Genomic DNA, 18417 nt, shown 5'->3' on the forward strand with positions numbered 1-18417 from the left:
GCCACAATCGGAACTTTCATTAATACAAGAATTAAATCTCCAGCCCTCGGAGGGTGCAAAGAAAACCTTCCATGACTGACTGACTGTAAATTGATGCCGTCAGCGGGAGTAACTCAGGCCCCGTTCATCCCAATGAGGTGTCGGCACTGATGGCAGATGACAAATTGAACATAAACCACGCCCCTGCGGTGTCCAGCAGAGCGGCAGGTGTTGGTTGTGGATGCTGGAGTGGGTGCAGCAGGGCAGCTAGATCCTGCGGAGGCAGCACTGCTTAATTCTAGCTCTAACATGACTCATGGGCCACAAGGCCTCGACTATACCAACCCTTACAAAATGGACAAGAGTAAACCCTGGGTGGGTAACAACCCAGTCAGTCGCTGGCCTTTGCAATGCTGGGGGATCTGACACGTGCTGTCACAGGAGGGTTACTATAGCGAGCAGAGAGACAGCCGGTCTTGCTGGAACCCTGCTGTTACAACCGCTGACCAGGAACCAACCATGGGGCCAGCTTGACAGCATTTCTTGGGAGGGGGGAAAAGGAAGGGGGGAAGGGAGGGAACCAGCTGAAGGCCAAATCAGGCAGCAGTAGGAAGGGGGTGGGGGAGGGCCTAATTAACTGAACGCACTTTTCAGTGAGCAGGAAAAATGACCCAGTTAAAAAAAAAAAAAAAAAAAATTAACGTTCTGTTTAATTTATTACTGTTTGAAATCCAGTGACATTGACACACACAGTCACCACCACCGCCCTTATCGACTGGCGGGCAGCTGGCGGTTTGGGCTGTTTAATAAAATACAGTACTAGGAGTGGACTGCTACACACATGCATCCACAGTTTAAAACTACAGTGATTCAATACTGCAACTGAAACAGTACTGCCATAAAAAGAAAAAATAGATATCAAGTGTTCCCCGATTCATAATTCTTTTAAACAGTTAATGCTGTAACAAACGCTACTGATGTCAGGACAAGGCAAGACACAAACAGTCCTACATCTTCTCTGCAGTATAAATATGGAAGAGTTTTATACAGTTTACTGAAGTCTGAAACTACATTTGTTGCTACCCGTTAGAGCTAAAGGGATCCAGCGTGTCCACTCTGGAAAGATCAGCTCTGGTGGTCTGGACCATGGAATGCTGCTTAATCATCTTCAGTGCCACTTCCTGAGCGATCCTGGAAGACAAGAGGAAACGGACGGGGGAGAGATCAGAGCTGAGAAATTCCAGCCAGCGTCCAGTGGAAGGACTGACTGCGTGGAGGCCATTTATCCCACTAGCTTTCTTGACTCCTCTCAGTCCTTGTTTTTTAAACAGGGCTTCTCACCCTCCCCCGTAGCCCCGCTTCAGGTACTGTGCAAACACAAAAACCAACAAACCACCATACACAAGACACGGTGCCTGCCTTGGCTATGGTACAGTCTAGGTATAGGCAGGTACCGCAAAAGGTTACACGGACAGCAACAGGGTGTGGCGGGGCTGTGCAGGCAGCTATTGGGGACAGTGGCGGAGAACTCAGCTTCTGCTGTTACCTCTTCCTGCTCCTCTTCACTATCATCATCGCTAACTACTGGCTTGGCCCGGGAGCCGCGGCTGGTGCGCCTGCGACCCTTCAGCCGGTCTTGTGCTTTCTCCTTTCTCCCCAGCTTGATCTTCACCTTGACGGAGCGAGCTGCAGGGAAGTACACGGAGAGACAGGGCTAGTCAGACTGAATCCATGCACAGTTTGAGGCACAGCCATGTAGCAACAAAGCTTCCGCTGCAAATTAAGCCCATCCCATCAACACAGACGTGCTAAGCACATGGCAGTTCTAGAACGCTTTCCATCTCAGGGCGAGAGCGGTGCCTTCTGCTTCACCTTCCAAGAGCTGCCATCTAAAACACAAACAGACTCAGCACCATACCTCGTAACTTCCCCCCTTGCTGCGTCCCTGGTAAGTTTCATGCGGTCCTTTAACTCAGCTGCCACTGGAGATCTGACCTACCTGCTGAGCGGCTATGGCCTAGAAAGCAATGGTGAGGAGTTACATTCCCCATGCAGAGAACCAACATGCGATTCCTTTCCTTTCCTCCCAGCGCCTGGCATCTGCAGTCGTCTCTGTGCCCCAGAACAGAGAGAACACGGGCAGGGCAGTGTGAGCTTCCCCCAGACACAGCGCCCCGCCAATGTGCCCCAGCCCTGTGCTGGAGAAGAGAGGAGAGTGCAGGGTCTGCGGCCTTACACTTCGCTTTCTACCTGGTTGTTACCCTTTCACAGAGACAGCCTCCAGTGTGCCCGGGAGAGCTGTGTAAGGCGGGCATGTGCGTGCGCACACACTCCTTCTTAGTGGAGGCAGCAGCAGAAGAGTACTCACACTCCGATTCAGATCCTTCCTCTTCTCCTTCCTCCTCCTCCTCACTCTCCTCACCTTCACTGTCTTCCTCTTTCTCAATTTTCTGCCTCACGCTGGTGAAGACGGACTGCAGCACTATCGAGTCTTCGTAGATCTGGAGGAAGAAGGCACAGCGGCGGGGGTGAGCCGGGGCAGGTTACCTTCTGGGGAGAGCCGTGGCTCCCCGCGTCCATTCCTTGCTCGAGGCGCCCGAGTCTAGGCGTGCGCGCTCTCACACAACGCGACGCCTGCTTCATCTAACTGACGCCAGCTCGCCCCGAAGCCTTGTAAGCGTTTCCTGCGCGTAGGAATCAGCCAGGTTTAGAAGATGAAAAGTGATCCGGTTATTAGGGAGTAAGGCTCAGCCACCCCGCAGCCTGATTGGCTGGCAGCTTTTAATGGGAGTCCAAATCCATCCTAAAAAAGGGCCGTTTAGTCCCAATCACACCCGGGATTGAGAAAGGGAGGGTCACAGCCCGAGGAAGGGCAGTGCCCCCGGCTGAGCCCCTGGTCTCGGTGAGGAAGCGCCTTACCAGAGAGCCTTCCAGGTTGAAGGTTTGCGCGTTCTGGCAGAGCAGCATGACGTCCCTCTCCAGGTCGTTCAGGCTGCGGTACTTGTGGCTACGGATGCGTTCCTGAAAAGGGGGCAAAGGTCAGAATCACTTCACACGTGGGCAACGCGCTTGTTGGCTGGCCAGCGACTCAGCAGCTCCCTTTGCTCTCACCCCCTGAGCTCCGCCCTCGCCGCTCCCTTGCTGACTGCCCAGCGCATGTCACCTACAAGAGCCGCACAATTAACACCTGCCAACCGCGCCACTCCTGACAGCTGGCGGAAGGCCACAAGAGGCTGTACGCCTCTTGGGGCTTTGTCCCCAACCCTCCTCAGTGTCATGTAAACGGAACAGAAAGCTCAGGAAGCATCTGGCAGGGCGGTGGGAACCCTCGAGCGACAGCCTGAATTAGGCTGTGCTGCTCCCAGCCCCGCTGCAGCGCCTTACAGTGTCAGGTGAGTGGCTGTCACCACAACCAGCAGCTATAGCACCAATTAATAGGGATCATGAAGGGACTCCCCTCCCACACACTAATATTTAGTGCAGATACACGGGGGTAAATTGCACCATCAAGAAAGAGGTCCGCACCCTACACGCCACAAGCTGCAGATGCAGCCAGGCGGAGCTGCATGGACAGGCCTTTTGAGAACAGGTGCGGCTGTATGCGGCTCAGCAGGAGTAGGTGTGAGTGGGGGAAGGAGTCAGGACAAACTTGGGTGGTGCCCAGAGCTAAGAGGTTGGGAGAGGGAAGGTCAGAGGAGGGCAGGAGCAGCACGGGCGGAGGTTTGAAGGTGTGGCTGAGAAGCTGGAGCGAGGAACATATGGGCAGAGTTGCCAGAGGAGGATGGTGTTTGCACTTTCATCCTGGGCTGGATTTTTAAGTGCCTAGAATCCTGCTCCCAGACTCAGGGCCCCGCGCGGCACGCGGCCTGTCGGCCTCCGTTTTCACATAATGCTTTACACTAGTCAGTGCCGAGGGAGGATGAGAGAATGAACCCCATGTGACAGGTGCTGGCACCTTCTTAACGCACACCTGGCAGGGGCTCAGCCACGACAGCGGTGAGGCCAGGATAAGGATCGACAGAACAGAAGGCAGAACCCTTCCATTATCTCCCTGGCACACCAAGGGTTCACTGATGCTAGCCCCACAGCACCTCCAGTTCAGCATGATACAAAACGTTTTCACTGGGGGTGAAGCACTGGAATGGGTTACCTAGGGAGGTGGTGGAATCTTCATCCTTAGAGGTTTTTAAGGCCTGGCTTGACAAAGCCCTGGCTGGGATGGTTTAGTCGGGGTTGGTCCTGCTTTGAGCAGGGGGTTGGACTAGATACCTCCTGGGGTCCCTTCCAACCCTCCTCTTCTAGGATTCTGAGGATGCAGCGAGCCAATCAATGTACCAGTGGTTTTCCTGGGGGGACAGGAGACAAGTTTCCCCTCCTTTAGAAGAGGGCTCCAGTAGAGACATGCCCCGGAAATCTAGCGGGAGGGGACCCTCCTACAAAGGCGGATTGCTGGGCAGTACGAGGAGTGGCTGAAACCACAGCTGCTGGAACACACCAGTGAGTGCAAGGGAGACAGCTAGCAGGTCCCAGCAGGCCAGCGCATTTAGTTACTTCTCTTGAGGGGACTGGCCCAAAGCACTTGGCAGCACAGTATGTCCAGCAAAAAATGTGACTAGAGGAGTCCTTGCTCTGTAGAGCTAAGGGCACGAGGCGGCTTGATGCAGGGCTAGACAACACAGTGGGGCGGTGGTGGTATGGCCCCACACGTCACTTCATAGCCAGGAGCTTCCTGAAGCTTTTTAATGGTGGAGAACGACAGCACTTGGTGATGGTGATTTGGGAAGCTGATCCCAGCTTAAGGGTTGGCCCCGGAACAGGCAAAGATGGAGAAGCTTGAGCAGAGACCGGAGAACAGGTGGACGTGTGGGGAGTGACCTGGGTGGAGACACAGGTAAGGGGTTGGGCAAGGCCTTGAGGGGAGAACAGGGAATGGCAGGACAGCAACGGAAGTGCCACACAGCTGCCTCGAGCGGCATTAAATCACGGTGAAGACATGATCAAGGCATGTGAAGTAAGAGCGCTGCATGGCATCACACGCGTCCACTAAGGTCAGGGCAGGGTTACCTTTATCTTCTTGAAGTCCACTGGCTTGCGGATGAGTTCATAGTACTCCGGGAGCTCCTTGCGAGAAGGCAGCTGGATGAAGACTTCGCTAAGCTGGCGTCCACTACTACTACAAAACAAGAAAGAAATACAAGATCAAAGACAGCATCAACCCCCCTGCCCTCCTCTTCAGGAAAGCAGCGCTCAGCCTGCCAGGGTTGCCTACAAGCCACAGAGCTGCTTACAAAATTACACGACACACTTCCATCTGGCAGGAGCAGTAAAACGTGCTTCCTTTAGCATGGAGGCCTGCTCAGTGCTGAAGGATGGACAAATAAATAGGCGATCCAAGAAGCTGGCTGTGTTGCCTAGTGGTTGCTGTAGCACAGGTCTGCCAGCACTTCCACTACAGCTATCTGAAAACTGGCCCTGGCTTCGATCTCTTTTTCTAAGCTGCACAAAATCTAGCAGTTCATTAAAGTACTGCAAGGAAAAGCAACGGTCGGTTTGGAACAGGGTAATGAAAACCCTTGATGTTTCTCAAAAAGCTCCTCAGACACCGGGTGACAGACTGCACTAGACCTTCTAAGAAAAGCAGGCATCAACTCAACAATGCTTCTTCCAGGATGTGCTTTAAATGCTACGGCCAGTCACTATGGCTCAAAACTCACTCAGCAAGTTGAGCCGAGACATTTAATACTTCCCTCGATCCAGGAACGTTTCCAGGCTCTGAGGCCATTAATCAAAAGTAGAGGATAGAAAAACTATTTGTTCACTGGCCAAATGAAAGTCTAGAAAACCCCACAGGAAATGATTTGATCTTTTCAAACGGATTCACACAGACCACGTGTTTAGCTTCTCCTCTGTACTGCAAATGCCTGAATTGCAAATCCCTATTAGAAACCAGCAACACTGACAACGCCCTACTGCGCCCGCCTACAGAGCACCAGGGGCCATGAGTGCTTTCCCCCGGGCCCCAAAGGGACTGTCCAACTGGGGAGAGGTCATGTGATCAGTGGGGCACGGAATGCTGAACAGCAGGCCTGTCACGGTGCTCGACATGTGCCATGAGGACATTTCGAGCCCAGATGGAAGACGGCAGATCAGCGATCACTAGAGAGAAAGGAGCCCAACATTCAATGGCATGGTAGCTGTATTTGCATGTGCTGTGAGGCACGCACAGACTGGGTGGAATGAGGCAAGGACAGCCTGACTCTCAAAGCTTACACAGCATGCATCCTGGTCCACCCTCCTTGCCTTAGCTGCGTGATGCAATCTCTGCTAGTTTTACACAGCAGCCTACAGAAAAACCCACAGACAAGTTATTTCTCTGGGAGATGAGCTAGAAACTCCCAGTACTTGGTCTCCCTCATCTTCAGAGTGCTTTGCAAACATCAGCCACTCACTGGGAGGGATGTAAGTATTATTCCCATTTTAGAGATGGGGAAGCTGAGAAAGAGAAGAGCTGTGCATTTATGCCAATGTTGTCCAGGCAGGGACTAGGATTTGGCTGCTCTTGGCTCCCCACCCCCCGTTTGTGCGCAGTGGTTGTTAAAAAAAACAAAAACAAAAAACGGAAAAGCCGACTTTCTGCGGGAGCAGTTGAGGAAAGTGCCCCTCCCTTGCTTCTCTTACCTGTCCTTATATTTAATCACGGCATCCACTATCTTCTTCATTTTTTTGGTGAGGTTGGGGGGGTTTGGGGAGAGCTTTTCGGCAGGGGGCCTGCCACGTTTTTTCTGCTTTTTGCTATCATCATCTTTGTCCCGGCTGCGGGTGCTGGTAGTCGGGGTGGCAGAGCCAACGTCAACATCTCGCTTGCGTTTGCGGGAAGATTTCTTCTGACGGACCTCCTCCTCGATCTCCTCCAGCGTGCCCTCCTCTATAGCCTGCGGAGGGGAGCAACAGAGCAGCCGCTAGCACTGAGACTGCTGGGCAAAGGTGCAAACAAAGGGGCAAGGGAGGTGTCTGTGAAATGCTAAGCATGGCCATTTCTACATGGCTTTTAATTTGCTGAACTACTGAGCAGAGCAGCCTGCCCAGCGGGGCTGCAGCTGTATGGGCTGACCCTTGCTTGCCTTCTCCTAACCTGAGAAATCAGTTCAGCCTATTACAGAAAGGGGGGTCTCAGCTTTTTTCATAAGATGACCCTCTTCTCTATATTGGGACCCCTTCCAATGTAGCCATATGGAAGGGCCACAGGTTGGCAACACATGCGAACGCTGTCATTTTTTGGAAGTGGTTGCTCCTACCGCAGCTTGATGTTTCCAAGGAACCTTACAGTATCGCTGCCCTGCTGAAGGCGTCTGGAGACCTGCCTTCCGCTTGCTACACCCAGCTGACCGGATTGTCTCTAACTGCCCTACGTTTAAACTCAAAGTCAGACCAGGCTAGCCACAGGGGAGATTTTTAGGTGAACATGGAGGTATTTTAAGATGAAGAATGTACTTGCTGAAAGGATATTGGAGGAATGCAGATGGTGTTTCAAGAGTTAACACCTCCACTGAAGGAGGAGGGGGTAATTCTACTCTCTACAGATAAAACCATCTCGTGCCTCCTGCCCGCCCAAGGAAAGCTCTTAAGATCACAGCCTTGACATAATGAACGTTAACTGTTGAGCTGCTGCAGCCTTCCTCCCTCCCTCTCCCTGCTGCTACTGCTCACAAGCATCCCCTTTACCAGAATCAACCTCGTGGCTGTCCAGAATCTGGCAGGCACTCAGTTGCCGAAAAGTGCATTTACCGGGGAAGCGCAGCAGCTGTTAAAGTAGCAGTCAGCTATGGCCTGGCTTCAATTGCTTAAACTCTTCTCGAGCCCTGTGATGTGGTGAGGTGAGTTTTCCAAAATACCCAGTACTAGCATCAGACAGCAAAATAGAAACTGACCCTAAAGCAGCAACTGTTTGGTAATAAGCGAATGGACCAACAGCATTTCATGGAGCAACATGACCAATTCATGCTGCTCAAAAACATTTGTGGAGATTTGCGTCAGAGGCAATTTTCCTCGAATTGGTAATGAAGGATGCTGAGGGACTCAGCCACACTTCCAAAGCAGGCTTACTTTCAGCTATGCACCATCAGAGCTTCCAGTACTGGGTATTTTCTTTAATACATAGACACAGACACAGTAGAAGCATAGGTTTGAGAAGGCCATTGGAGAACGATGCTGTACCATGTATACCTTGAGCCACTGCTTCTCGGTAAGCGAGTCACTGTAGTCCACCTCCTTACGGTGACGTGAGCCTCGTCCAAACATCTTCTCCTCTTCCTCCTCGCAGGTGAGCCTCTCCACTTCGGCGTCATCCTTGATGATCCAGGATGGCAGCTCATCTTCTTCCATTAGACGCGGCTTTCGTTTTGGATTGCGTGCTTCCTCCCGCCTGCGGTCCAGGTCCATGCGCTAAAATAAGAGGTGTTTGCTGGGGGGGACCGCTGGCCACTGCCCGAAAGCATCGATGGGGGGGTTAGTTGGCCCATTTAGGCACCTTTTAGTTGAGGCAGGTCATCTCTACAGCAGACGTTGTGGGTCGTGAGGCTGAACCAGATGGTCCAGGACGTTACTTATCTTGGTTTGGAACTATCGAGCTGGCCTAGGCATCCAGTAGGCACCAAGGAGCAGGGAAAGCTGCAGCAAGGCGGGTGCAGCCTCCAGGAAAGAGCGCTCCCTTGTGACTCTCCGTCATACGGAGCCAATGCAGCCAGCTCCAGAGGCAGTGCCTTTCTGCCATCTTTGAGTGCAAGACCCTTGTGAACCTTTGCAGGGGAGGGATACAGCAGGAATGCACAGCATGGTTGTGGAGCCCAAGGGGTTTGTTAAACAATTATTTTTCTACTGATTCGTTACAGCTCAACAGATACATCAGGTTAAACACGTGAGAGAAAATCAGTTGGAGTGAAACTACAGTAGAAACTCAGAGCCATGAACACCTCGGGACTCTGAAACATTCGTAACTGAACAAAACGTTATGGTTGTTCTTTCAAAAGTGTACAACTGAACATTAACTTAATACAGCTTTGAAACACTACCATGCAGAAGAAAAATGCTGCTCCCCCGCCCACCCCTTTTTTTAGTAGTTTTTATTTAACACTGTACTGTATTTGCTTTTTTTTCCTCTCGTTCTATGGCTGCCTGATCGTGTACTTCTGGTTCCAAATGAGGTGTGTGGTTTACTGGTTAGTTTGTAACCAGATCCTCAGCATTATGAGCATCAGACTGTAACTGCTCTGAAGGACAAGGACATAGAAGAGATGACTGGAACTGGAGACAGACAAGAGCCATTATTGTGGGTCATCTCATCCAACGGTCTTGACTAAAGTTGGACTGTCCCCTACAGTAAATTGTTAGTGTGCTGTTATATCTGTCCAGCAGCTTTTCTAGCCCATCACCCTATTATCTACTTATCCAGGTCACAGGAGTGCAGAGCTTCTGACAGGGAGCACGGTACAGACACGGGTCAACTCACTCCTCTACACACGTATCGGCATTAAGAGTATTGCTGAAGGAGGTGTCGTTTTCTAAAGGAGTCTTTTGTGCTGTCACTGAGTCACAAGGAACATTACATGGCTCTCCTATCTTTACTTTTATTTTGCCTGGGCTAGTTCCTTTCATTTGAAGATTTCAACGCACTTCACAAACACACCTCAGTAGCATTTTATGCTAAGGATTTTTCCCCATTACATTTAAGGGCAAGCTGAGAACAACAGGCAGGAGCAGAGCCTGCTCAAAGCTTTAGACTCCACTCTCCTCCCAGAGCCAGGAATAGAACCCAGGAGTCCTGACTCAGTCCCATTGCTCTAACTACTAGACCTCTAGTCTTTATTCATGTCATTGTTCATTCAAAACACATTGCTCTCGGCTCTATCAGAAATACCATTTCCCGCACTACCTGGAAGAGAGGCAGGTTCAGTTCTCTTCCATGGCCTCAGCCATGCTCACCATAAAAAGGTCAAATTCCTCTTCGTGACGGGCAATCATCTGGTTGACTGTTTCATCGTCGGGAACTTCGTCTTCTTCCTGCAAGATTTCAAACACCCGACTTAGTGGCAAGAGAAGACGCCGTGGCGGTTCGTATGCTGGGAACTGAACAGCGAATATTGCTTCCATCTGACTGACGCCTGTTCGGCTGCCCGTGTGAAATGAGCATTGCTGGTCTCAGTCCAGTGTCTAGCGGGACAGGTGTCCACATTGCAAGAGACCACCACCAGAGCTGGCACCTTTGTTGGCAGTCTCAGCAGTGAGGCCCAGGATTGAATGGGCATGGAGACTGAACTACCCCTCTCACCTTTAGAGGTGGTTCCTCCAAGTCAGGGTTCAGGCACAGGGTTGAGGCAGTGTGGGGGAAGCTTGCACTGCCACTGCCGCTGCCCGTGCTGTATCTGTTCTGTGGATAAATAGAGGACTTCAGTCTCCAGGGCTGTCAATCCGGCACCTTTCACCGACACCAAAATTCACTTCAAAAGAGAAACAAGTGTTCATGCTCTTTCCTTCCAGCCCACATGCCCTTGGCCTCGGGGACACAGAGAGCAACGGAACAAAAGCCAGCCACGCGGTCACCATTCATGCTCTGGAGTAGCGGAGAGAGCGAGCTGCACCACCCCTTACCTCATCCTGCTCCTCGTGCTCTAGGATAGCCTGGAGGAAAGCTCTCCGCTCGTGGCTGGAGGATTTCTGGTCGAACATGCCAGCCTGGATGACCTTCTGATCAACATTCAGCTTGTACTTGGCTGCAGCCAAGATCTTCTCCTCCACGCTGTTCACAGTGCAGAGGCGGAGGACGCGCACCTCGTTCTGCTGCCCGATGCGGTGCGCTCGGTCCTGTGCCTGCAGATCCTGACGAGGGGAGCACATTGGGTGCAGAGTAATTTAAACCCCACTCCTTCCAAGGTAAACATCTGGGTCTTAAAGTACATCATGGGAAATGGACATACGCCTCACAGAGCTACCTGAAGGACCTAAAAAACTCCAGAGGATTCTGTCACCTCTGCTGGGGAAGTTAATTAATCGAAGCAGTTCATTTTGCTGACTGCTCTGTACTTAGTGATTAGATGCACTTTAGAAAAAAACTGGCCACTGTTGCCTAGCTATCAGAGCAAACTCCTGCAAAAGTGCTCTTCTCCTCAGGGTCCCATACCCCATCATCCCAGACGGAGCTGAGTGTCGACGTATGGATTCTCACTAGCACTGGTGAACCACAGGGTAATATGGAACAAGAGGATAGCAGCAGCCTTCAGTGGCTTCATGCTACATGTAGTGTTGGTGGGATAGGGGGATTTTTAACCTTAGTCACTACCAGTGCTAATTGTTAATCATGTTAATTAGCATCGTTACCAATGATAATTACGGAGCAGCCACAAGAGGCTCTCATACTGTTTGCCAGCCCGCCCTGTCTGTCAGAGCTGAGACAACTTGGCAATAGGCAGCGCATGAACAGATGCCGGTATTAGGCTATGGGATGGACTCGCGTTTCAAGGCCACAGCTTGGGGATGCAAAGATCATGGCAAGACATGAGGGCTGTGGACACAAAGGCAGCCGTGAGGATTGAGGAGAAAAGCAGTGATACAGTCAGCACCTAGTGCAATGTGGCTCTTTATGTTTCATGCCTACACTGCCAAAAAAAGTGTTCTTAATTCTGCTTAGCTAACGCGTGTTAGCTAATAGCAGTGAAGACATGGCAACCTTGCTAAGACTAACAGCTCGACTGAAAGCCTATAGGGCAACCTGGGGCTGAATTCGAGCTGCTAACCTGAGTTAAAAGCCAGCTTGCTGTGTCCTCACTTCTATTTTAACCAAAGAACACACTCTGCAGCGTAGAGACACAGTTCACCAAAATCTGGGAGAGGGACACACAAGTCCTCTTTCCTCTTGTTATTTAAGAAACACAAGACTTGTGTCTCATGTACACAGGGAGAGACAACAACGCATGACCCTGTATTGGGATCCCCATCAGTTCATTATGTTTTTACCTGGTGCGGATTCCAGTCACTGTCAAAAATAATCACAGTATCTGCAGATTGTAAATTCAATCCCAGCCCTCCGGCTCGAGTGCTCAGCAGGAAAATGAAATATTCAGAGCCTGGCTCATTGAAGGTCTTCAGCAACATGCCACGGTCTTCAGCTTTAGTGGTGCCTAGAAACCCAGAGAGAAGAGAGAGGTTACTATTTTCCCCCCTGCACAGTTTTCTATTTAAAATGGACTGGACTCAGGACTCCACAGTCCACTGGGGGTTGGACTAGATGACCTTCTGAGGTCCCTTCCAACCCTAATCTTCTATGATTCTAAGAGAGCAAAGAGGGGTTCCACCTTGTTCAGAAAGTGTTGAGCACCCACCCTCTGAAAACCAGCCCCTATGGAGGAGGCTCAAGTTGGGCCAAAATCAGCAGTCATGTTGGCAAACTGATGTCGATGCATGCAGTGTGTGTGTCGGGTTTGAAAGCCCTTTGGGATCATGTAATACATGGTGATCCATGTATCAAAGGCAGCAGCTCACAAATATCCAGAAGAAAGTTGACAACACTGGGTGAAATTTCAAGAGACAACACAAGGCTTATGTGCCACATCAGCCCACAGAACAGGACTCTTCCAGGAGCTGATTTTCACCGACTTAAAGGAGGTGGAAGGTGGCAGATCATTTAGCACCATGAGCCACCCCCCATAGCTGATCTTAAAAGAAAAAAAATGTAGAGTATGTGCAACTCCACTAATCCTTTTTCCCCAATCATAGGTTGCCGGAGAAACATGTCCAGGAGCAAGTGTGCAATGACAGTGTTGCAACAGCCTAATACCATCAGCTTCACCAAGAGTGAGTACATTATGCCATTGTTTAGGAGAGTTCAGTGGTTTCTTTTTATGAATGGCATAGTTAGTTTCATGTTCGTTTCACACGTGTACTACTAAGCACACTGTGTGTTGAGCAGCTTTGAAAGGAGGCTTGTTACTTCATCATCCCTTATCTACACATGCAGGGGCTAACCTACCGATATCGCCAAAGCAGAGCGTTCAGGAGGCGATTGCATGTCTCTCTGTTACCAGTTAAACTCACCATCCAGCCTGAGGTATTTGAAGCCACGGTATGCAAAGTAGTCTTCCATGATGGTCATGAGCGAGGTCATCTGACAGAACAGCAGCACCTTGTGGTTGGTGGCTCGTAGTTTGGGAAGAATCCGATCTAGGAGCTCAAATTTGCCAGATGCTCGGTACAGGTCTAGTCTAGTTCACAGGAGAAGATTGGAAATAGGTGTGAGAATCCGATGCTAAAAAAATGCATCATCCTAGCATGAAAATAAGAGCTACCAGTGGTGGTAACATTAATACATTAACCTGATCCAAGTAATTCTTCACTGATAAACCACCCCACACTTAAACTACAAATACCTCAAAAGCACTCAACTTACCCCTGCACGATACCTCCAGTGAAACCTAAGTGCTCTGAAAAGGATTCCTGCAACCAAAACAGAAACACTGTCACTCTGATTGCAAACTTGCATACAAACACAGGTGTCCAACAAACTTGGAATTGCCCCAGTGGAAAACTGATCATCAGGTCAAATAGGCCTAATTATAAATGGCAATAGGTCAATTCACAAGATATCCAATTGCTGTCTAAAGGCCTGGAAAGAATGCGTAGGAATAAAGTAATTTTAAAACATCTCTCTAGGATCACTGGAGGCTAGAAGACGATCCCAAGGAGCAAGGAGGAGCATAGATTCACTAGTGGAACATTTGTTGTCTATGTGGAGAAACTGTATCCAATGGGATCAGCTTGAGAATGAGTCTTGATTTTACCATTTTTAATTGATATGGCTTCACTGAACACTCCCATGTCTGAATGGGTTTAAATTAACGTTGGATGCTAAAGGGGAACATTTTAAGATGCGACATAAGAACTCTACATGGTGCTGCACTGAAAATTGACCCCCAGCAGCCCAAGCACAGCTTAGTTCATATAGTACCCATTTTACAGAAAAGCTTATATGTGCAAACATGTGTTTCTATTGCTGTGATCCTCACCTCACTTCCTGTGTGCGCCTTGCCTTAAACTAGATTGTGGCCTTTTCAGGGCTGGGATGGTCACTTATGACAAGTTTGTACAGCACCCAGCACTAAGGGGCCTAGATCCTGAGAGGAGCCTCTGGGCAACACTGATACAAAAAATACTACATTACCTCTATGTGCTGAAACATGTATGGATGGTTACAGATCTTCCTCAGCTGCATGATCGTGTTCATCAGAGTTTTCGTACCACCTTTCCCCTGTGTGAATAAGAGACAAGTTTACAAATATGTCCGAGCAGATGTTAAAACTGTGAAAGGGAAAGGTAAGCATCTGCTCCACCCGCTTGCTGTCATGGCATCCCACACTCTTGGCAAAATCTAAAATATCAAATGAGAGGAAGCAGATGGGCACAGCCGAGGACAAAGGTGGAATTATTCAGAGGCTGAATGGATCCGTTGAGCATGTTCGCTGTAGCAGCTAAGCACGTGTGTAGAACACTGAAGACAGTGAAAAGCATTATGGAACGGCTGTGACACAGGATGCACCTTCACTCAGTTTTCAAAAGTGAACGTCACACAGATCAAAGCTGCCACTTCAAGAGAGGGACTCAATCAGTCTGACTCTAAAACCTCCTCCATACGTTAACAAAGGCAAATCCCCCAAGCCCGCTGCCATGAGAGCTGCCTAGAACAACTAGACAACAGTCCATCAATGTCACATGCTGCTCATGAAGGTGAACTTCATGGTGTTAAGGAGAAACGCTAACAGCTCCTTCAGCAATCCAAGGAATAAAAGAATTAAAAAAAATTAGGGAGAGACATACTGGAAGAGGGAACTCAATCTTCAACTGGCCCAACCAGTTGCTGTCATCTGACAGCTGTTCAGTGGCTTGTGTGAAACAGGAGTTTCACTGAGTGTACCAACTTAACAGACAATTATCCACAGCACTAAATCCACCCCCGTTCACTGTGGCCTTTTTGGGCAGTCTTGGGAGACACATGCATTGGTTTAGGTCATGGAGACCAAACGCCCCTCACATTGGAGGGGTTGAGGCAGACTGGATCCAGGTTACGTGAAGGAAGCTTGCACTGCCGCTACTTCTGCTGTATCCACTCTGTACATGGGGCCTTTAAGGCCATGTCTACACTACACACGCTACAGTGGTGTAGTTAAGGTGCCGTAGTGATACCACATTAAGCCCGAAGCGTAGACACAGACTATAGCAACTAAAGGGGTTTTTCCATTGTTGTAGGAACTCCCCGAGTGATGGTAGATAGGTTGACTGAAGCTTTCTTATGCTGACCTAGCTGCGTCTATGCCAGGGGTTAGGTTGGCACAACTATGACGCTCAGGGACATGGAATTTTCACACCCCCCAAGCACTGCAGCTATGTTGACCTAGGCTTTATGGCTAGACCAGGCCTTGGTTTCTAGGGAGCCCATGCCGAATGCATTAACGGGGAGATTTGCCAGAGCAAAAAGAGCAGTTAGGCACTTATGAAAGCCAAGAGGATTTGGGTGCTTAACGCCATGAAAATGTTCCTCCAAAACCATAGCAGCAATGTGACTGGCAGAATAGTGTGGAAAAAATACAGTTGGGAAACAGGCCTCGGTACGTGAAATGCTTTTCAGCCCTGTATGGAAACGCAGGTAGTGAGTAAAAAAATCAGGGATCTACTGCCACACCTTTTTATCCTTCTCCGATCCATCGGTGAGCAGCACGCCCTTGGCCTGCATGTGTCTGTAGAGCACCCGCTGCAAGGCCGACATGTCACACTTGATCACATACTCCACCTGGAGGAGCAGAGGAGAGTTTAACATCACCAACAACAACAATCAACCCACTGGGAGTCTCGGCATGCTCCCAAAACATCTCACTCCTATCTCCCGTCACTGACTCTTAGCCCTCCACCCCATCCCTTTGCTGTAGTGCTCTGACCTCTCTGCCAAGCACCGGACTGGGACTTATTTCCCCACACATGATCACTATTCTCAAGCTACCCAGAATACTGCTGAGATGCTCTTTAACCTGAGGGCTCAGGGCGGTGTCATTATTCTGCTGCTGGCCACAGGAACAGCAGAGTGGGCATAAAAGTCACTCCTGTGGAATTCTAGGGCCCGAACAGCCATCACCATCTCCCGCTTTCCCCACTTTCAGCCCTTCCACCTCTGTGCTAGAGTTAAGCCACCAATCTGGCTTGTTCTCAGGCTAGCATGGCTCATTGGAATAAGAATAGCAAGCTGAAAAGCTGCCGAATGACATATCACTGCAGCAGTTCCTAGAAAGGAAACTAATTTGGCTTCCACAGAAAAGGGAAAAAACCTTTTCAACAGCACTGGAGTGATGAAAGGGAAACCATAAAAAGCAAAAGCATCTAGTGGGGACAACGTGGAACCAGCTGTCAAAGGCTGGAGCGAATGGCAGGCAGCTTAAGTGACCATGATATACAAGCTAAAGAAGAACAAATAGGTTAGCTCATCCACCCTGCAGGGGCCAGGGCAGGAGCGCTGGCTATAGTACGTTTTCCACTACTTCCTCCTGTCCAATTGTAAATGGCTCAAATCTTGGGACTTTCCCCACTTCCCTCAGGAGAAGATGTCACAGCTGCTCTGATAGTCTCACTTCAGCTACATGACGACTTGCAGCAGGGATGCAACATAAAACAAAGACTAAGCTTACAAACAGAACGCTATTTAAATGCAGCACAGTTCCCAGATTTCAGGCAAGAAGGAACCATTAGATCTAGTCTGATCTCCTGTACAACCACACAGGCCAGGGAATTTCACTTGGCTACCCCTATACTGAGCACAATAACTTGTGTCTGACTAAAGAACACCTTCCCAAAATGCATCCAGAAAGCATGGGAGGAAAAGGGGGAGGTGGAGGGCGCACATTTGCGCATAAATACACTGGGATGCTGCCTTTCTTACAAGCTTTACCTTTTCAGGCAGTTGTGCTTCTACCTCCTTCTTTAACCGTCTTAGCAGGAAGGGACGCAGCACTTTGTGTAAACGACGGATAATCAGAATAGTTTCTTCTTCATTCAAATCCACCTATTTTTTTCACCCAGGAAATACACAAAGGTTAAAATAACCTGTTGAGTCTCTCTCCCCTCAATGTCTTTCGCTGAAGACAGCAAGATCCCGAAGAGTAATAAACCCTAACTCTTGTCTAGCACAGCGGTTTTCAATCTTTTTTCATTTGCAGACCCCTAAAACATTTCGAATGGCGGTGCGGACACTTTGGAAATTTGAGGAATCATTTGCGGACCGCTGGGGTCTGCGGATCACAGGCTGAAAACCACTGTTCTGGCACGGTTCATCAGTAGATCTCAATGCACTTTGCAAAGAAGGTCATCATTTTTATCCCCATTTTATAGATAGGGAAACTGAGGCTCAGAGAGGGGCAGAGACTTGCCCAAGGTCACCCAGCAGGCCTGTGGCAGAACTGGGAATAGAAATAAGGACTAAAGATTCCCTCCAGAAGCTGTGCCGTTGAGGACTTACAGTTTTGATAGTCACACACCTCTCAAAACTGCAAACTCTATTATGAAGATGGCCAAAGTCTGGGGTTTCTGTACTGAAAATTCCCTGCGCCTTTCTATTACTTGGTATTCATATCCCCAGCCGCTGCACATCCAGGGAAGAGTTATGAATGAATATAACCAGTTCACTTAAAAGCCTTTGAGGATTCTGCGCAATCTGAGAATCCATTTGGACAAGAACCAAACAGCACCTCGCCGGGATGGTCACAAGTCTATGACAGAATGACACCTTGCCCTCATTCTAGCATTCACTTATTACCAGTTTCTGTTTTATACCTTTCCTGCTCCAACTCACTGTGTCTGGTGTCAAGTCTCAGAAATTAAACTCAGAAGGAAAACAATACCCCTGCCCCTAACTGGCAAATGGTCTAAGACTGAAATTGTTGAGCTACCATGCCAGTTAATAGCTGGAAATTAATTACAACCAATCACATGGATACCCAATGATTTGGTGCCTTATATTAGCAACACTGCCCGAACTCAACTGCTGCCAGATTACTATGTCTACACCTACCTTTTCTCCAGTCATGGCAAATGGAGCATTAAACCACTGCTCAAACGTGCTACAGCTCTTGAAGATGGTGGGAAGGAGGAAATTGAGTAGAGCCCACAGCTCTGGCAGCTTATTTTGTAGTGGAGTTCCTGTCAGCAGCAAACGACGCGGCGCTACATAGTGTGTGTTGAGGACCTGGGTTAGCTTACAGTGGTGATTCTTCATTCGGTGACCTTCATCAACAATCATGTACTTCCAACGAATCTGCGGAGATGGAATCACAACCAAGACCGTTAATAAAGGACTGCAGGAATCCCACCTTTCATAAGCACAGCAGCTACATTCACCCCCACTGATACAGGAGA

General features: G+C 49.4%; 1 protein-coding gene across 6 annotated transcripts in view; it reads right to left on the reverse strand.

Annotated features, from left to right (window-relative positions):
- Positions 1-676: 676 nt before the first annotated feature.
- SMARCA4 (SWI/SNF related, matrix associated, actin dependent regulator of chromatin, subfamily a, member 4) overlaps positions 677-18417 on the reverse strand; it is a 53105-nt gene continuing 35364 nt past the window's right edge. For 3 of the 6 annotated variants that reach the window (XM_067560549.1, XM_067560550.1, XM_067560548.1), the window contains exons 20-36: positions 18074-18316; positions 16955-17068; positions 15701-15808; positions 14186-14272; positions 13415-13461; positions 13063-13229; positions 11986-12149; positions 10624-10851; positions 10304-10402; positions 9958-10035; positions 8194-8421; positions 6658-6911; positions 5044-5152; positions 2899-3000; positions 2348-2480; positions 1526-1665; positions 677-1170 (exon numbers count right to left, since the gene is read on the reverse strand). In XM_067560549.1, the coding sequence (XP_067416650.1) occupies positions 1138-1170; positions 1526-1665; positions 2348-2480; positions 2899-3000; positions 5044-5152; positions 6658-6911; positions 8194-8421; positions 9958-10035; positions 10304-10402; positions 10624-10851; positions 11986-12149; positions 13063-13229; positions 13415-13461; positions 14186-14272; positions 15701-15808; positions 16955-17068; positions 18074-18316 (2334 nt within the window). In that variant the 3' untranslated portion in view covers positions 677-1137. The remainder of the gene's footprint in view (positions 1171-1525; positions 1666-2347; positions 2481-2898; positions 3001-5043; positions 5153-6657; positions 6912-8193; positions 8422-9957; positions 10036-10303; positions 10403-10623; positions 10852-11985; positions 12150-13062; positions 13230-13414; positions 13462-14185; positions 14273-15700; positions 15809-16954; positions 17069-18073; positions 18317-18417) is intronic. The other 3 variants (XM_067560554.1, XM_067560551.1, XM_067560553.1) reach the window with 3 other exon arrangements.

The sequence above is a fragment of the Emydura macquarii genome, unplaced genomic scaffold (assembly GCF_026122565.2).
Source record: "Emydura macquarii macquarii isolate MOO-44397 ecotype Brisbane River unplaced genomic scaffold, CSIRO-AGI_Emac_v2 contig_2292, whole genome shotgun sequence".
NCBI lineage: Eukaryota > Metazoa > Chordata > Testudines > Chelidae > Emydura > Emydura macquarii.